The sequence below is a fragment of the Fukomys damarensis genome, unplaced genomic scaffold (assembly GCF_012274545.1).
Source record: "Fukomys damarensis isolate Sample0158 unplaced genomic scaffold, DMR_v1.0_HiC HiC_scaffold_27, whole genome shotgun sequence".
Classification (NCBI taxonomy): domain Eukaryota; kingdom Metazoa; phylum Chordata; class Mammalia; order Rodentia; family Bathyergidae; genus Fukomys; species Fukomys damarensis.
Genome location: NW_022900939.1, coordinates 25,879,257 through 25,882,703, shown reverse-complemented (window position 1 = coordinate 25,882,703; position 3,447 = coordinate 25,879,257). Strand labels below are relative to the sequence as shown.

Below are 3,447 nucleotides of genomic sequence, written 5' to 3'. Positions count from 1 at the left end.
CAAAAAAAAAAAAAAAAAAAAAAAAAAAGTTCTGTAGGCATCATTAAATTTCATTCACTTTTACCAACCTATTTATATGCAAATAAAATGCAAATTATTGCAGAGTGTGTGTGATTTTTTTAACTCTTTATATAAAATGCTTTAGTTTGCACACCAGGCACTTAGACCTTTAACTTATTTTTTAGGAAGAGAGTGTATTTGTAAGTCTATGTCAGAACTAAATATTTTGAGTCAAAGTTTAAGATCTTCCTGTGGAAAAACATTTGTAATATTTTTGGATCACAGTGATGTCTAAAGGGGAAATGCACTGTATAGAAGGCCATGGTCTCCGATGTGTCCCAGTCTGGCAGTTAGATATTATATATACAGTACATATAAAGAACAATTGTTAATCATCATAGACATTTTCATGTAATTATGCAAGAGTCAGTGCTTGAGTTATTGTTTCTGTCCTGGCTTGCAAATATCTGCCAAAACAATTTGCAGTGGCCATCCCCTGACCTTCGGTGTACAGTTTTAGATGGGAAATAAGGGGTTTTGTGTTTTCTGGTTGGGAGAGTCTGAATAATGACTTCAGCCTGGTTAAGCAGCTACAGTGTGGCTTGAACCACATAACAGGCAGCCAAAAGCCTTTCTGGTCTGTCAACAGCCCAAATTCAAAAGTGAGTGTGGGGGGAGTGGCTGTGATGGTGCTGATGGTGGAGGCCACAGGGGCTCCCTGCCTGACTGCTAGGCTGTCAGAGAGCGCTCCCAAGTATGGAATCGTTAAAGGCAACAGAGATCAAATATTTTGATTGATGACATTTAAAAAGCATTTTTTAGGTTTGCAAGTGCAAATTTGACATTGTAATCTCCCGCACCTATATTTTTTTTTTTTTTTTGCTTTTCTTTTGATCTGAGTTTTCTGCTTAGAAATGCGCATGGGTTAATTTTTTTAAAGATATTCAATACAATATAGTGGCAGCTAGGCTTTCCTCAATTTATAAGCCCTGAGCTTGCCACCTTCAGTCATGAATCATTCTTGGGATTAAGTTTGCCCAGTGATACACTGGGCAGGACCATTTATTTGTTTATGCCACAGTCCTAGAATCAGTGTTACCAAAAAACCCTTTGCTGTAGGGACTAAAAGTATTCAGAGGGTGAGTTTGAAAGCTGCTTTTCATAGTCTCACCTCCTAATTTCTTTCGCAGAGGTAAACCTCCTTTGCGATGGACAAACTTTGACCCTTTGGAATTCCTAGAAGAGTTAAAGAAAATAAACTATCAAGTGGACAGCTGGGAAGAAATGCTGAATAAGGCAGAAGTTGGTCATGGGTACATGAACCGTCCCTGCCTCAATCCAGCCGATCCAGACTGCCCTGCCACCGCCCCCAACAAAAATTCAACCAAAGTGAGTACAGCCATGGAGCATTCCCAGAGGGCAAAGAAAAAAGCTTTTTTGTTTCCATTTAGAGTTCTCTTTATTATTTTCATTTTTAAGATTTTATTCTCTTTAACCTTTTTACTCTTTTAGTCTGTAGAACTATGCCTAGAGAGCTAAATTTTGCTATAAGATTTGCCATACGCTTCTCATTAGCCTTGTTATTAATGTTCTCTCTGAAACAAACAAGCCCTTAATGCACTGGATTTTAGCAGGGCATGTGACCTGCCTACTAATTCCCATAATTATGTGGCTGTCTTTTTATTTTAGCCTCTTGATATGGCCCTTGTTTTGAATGGTGGATGTCATGGATTGTCCAGAAAGTATATGCACTGGCAGGAGGAATTGATTGTGGGCGGCACAGTCAAGAACAGCACTGGGAAACTCGTCAGGTAACTTAGCACACATCAACACCAAAGCCATAGATGCTTCCTAACTGCTTAGAAACCACTTCTGCTCTGACATCTGCATGTATATTTACTTTCAGACTTCACAGTTATCCTAGTTAGCTGTCTGCGGTAATCACATATTAGGAAATATTAGCAGACTAGACCAGCTTGGAAAGCTACCGTGTAGGGATTTTGTCTGGAATGGATTTGTAGCTTTTATGGAAACTATGGTTGTAGACGTTATGGTTTTAGAAGATCCTTTCCTATTACATCAAAAATGGTAAATACTGTATAAAGTTGGCAAAAGACACCAGCCGTGGTGCATGGAGTTGAATGGTATGAGCTGAGCATTGTCACATACTGTTAAAGGAAAAGACCAAGACTCAAAGGCCAAACAAGAATTATCCTTTGTGTGCACGCAGGGGGTGGCCAGTCCGGTGTCAGGTGTTTGGTCTGTGATTTCTCCCTTGGGAAAGCCACAGTCTGGGATTTCTGCACAGCAAGTGTGCCTCGCTGAGCCGGCTATGCCTAGTCAAGCTATCTACTCCTCTCCCCTTCCTGTTTCAAGGATTGGAAACTGAAAAAGGAAATTGCAAATTAATTTAATTTTGGGGTCTATCTGTAAAGGGTTTGTAAGGTTACGCCTTTAATATGGTATATCAATCTATTAAATAAAATAACCATCATGATCCTATCTGAAAGGAAACAGGTGCTCATGGGAAGGAAAGGAACTACAAGTGAGTTGGGGGTTGTGTTGGGGACTTTATACCGAGGAAACTGTTCCATGGGAATGTTGATGTGCCTTGTGGTCTCTTTTACCCCATTCCAGCGCCCATGCCCTGCAGACCATGTTCCAGTTAATGACACCCAAGCAGATGTACGAGCACTTCAAGGGCTACGAGTATGTCTCCCACATGAACTGGAACGAGGACAAGGCAGCAGCCATCCTGGAGGCGTGGCAGAGGACATATGTGGAGGTAAAGCACCTGTAGATCTGGGGACATAACCTGCGCTCGTGGCTCAGCTCTTCCAGTTTCTCCTTTGGGTCTATCTTCACACATTGTAATTCTAGGAACTTTGATGAAATGCTAACTTGTTTTTCTTTTCCTTGCTGTTGAAAATCTTAGGATAATATTTAAGAGACAGATTGAGATGCTTTGATTGCCAGTTACTAATTCAGCAGCTCACACATAAGACGGTTCTATTTTTAAAAAAAAAAGTGCATGGTGAGCAAGGAAAGGTATCTGGAAAACATTAGCAAGGCATAGAATCTGTTCACAGCTGCAGGCCCCTTGGTTGGGTCATGTGATAGGGGCTGGCCTTTGTTTCCCAAGCAGTGACCTCTTCGGAGCTGCATGTGACCTTTTAAAAGTGGCCAGCAAATGAAGGAGGGGGGTGAGTGCCTGTAAGAATGAGTTGTTTTGGATTACGGAGGGACTGATGGGACTGCAAATCAGTTGGAGAGTTAAGGAGAAGAGAATAGGAGTCTTAGACTTGATGTAAATAAAGCACTCAGTGAATTCCATTTCCACAGGCCGGCTCGCTTCAGCACCCATTCTGCGTGATCATCCATAGTCCCATTGTCCCGGAGCCAGGGTCTGTTAACATCAGTCCCAGTTTAGCCCCCCCCCCCCCCGCG

The 3,447-nt window shown here is 41.6% G+C and overlaps 1 protein-coding gene across 2 annotated transcripts in view; it reads left to right on the top strand.

Annotated features, from left to right (window-relative positions):
- Positions 1-3,447, top strand: part of Ptch1 (patched 1) — a 55,750-nt gene that overhangs the window by 21,535 nt on the left and 30,768 nt on the right. For both annotated transcript variants that reach the window (XM_010636143.1, XM_010636144.2), the window contains 3 exons: positions 1,191-1,389; positions 1,690-1,811; positions 2,638-2,785. In XM_010636143.1, the coding sequence (XP_010634445.1) occupies positions 1,191-1,389; positions 1,690-1,811; positions 2,638-2,785 (469 nt within the window). The remainder of the gene's footprint in view (positions 1-1,190; positions 1,390-1,689; positions 1,812-2,637; positions 2,786-3,447) is intronic.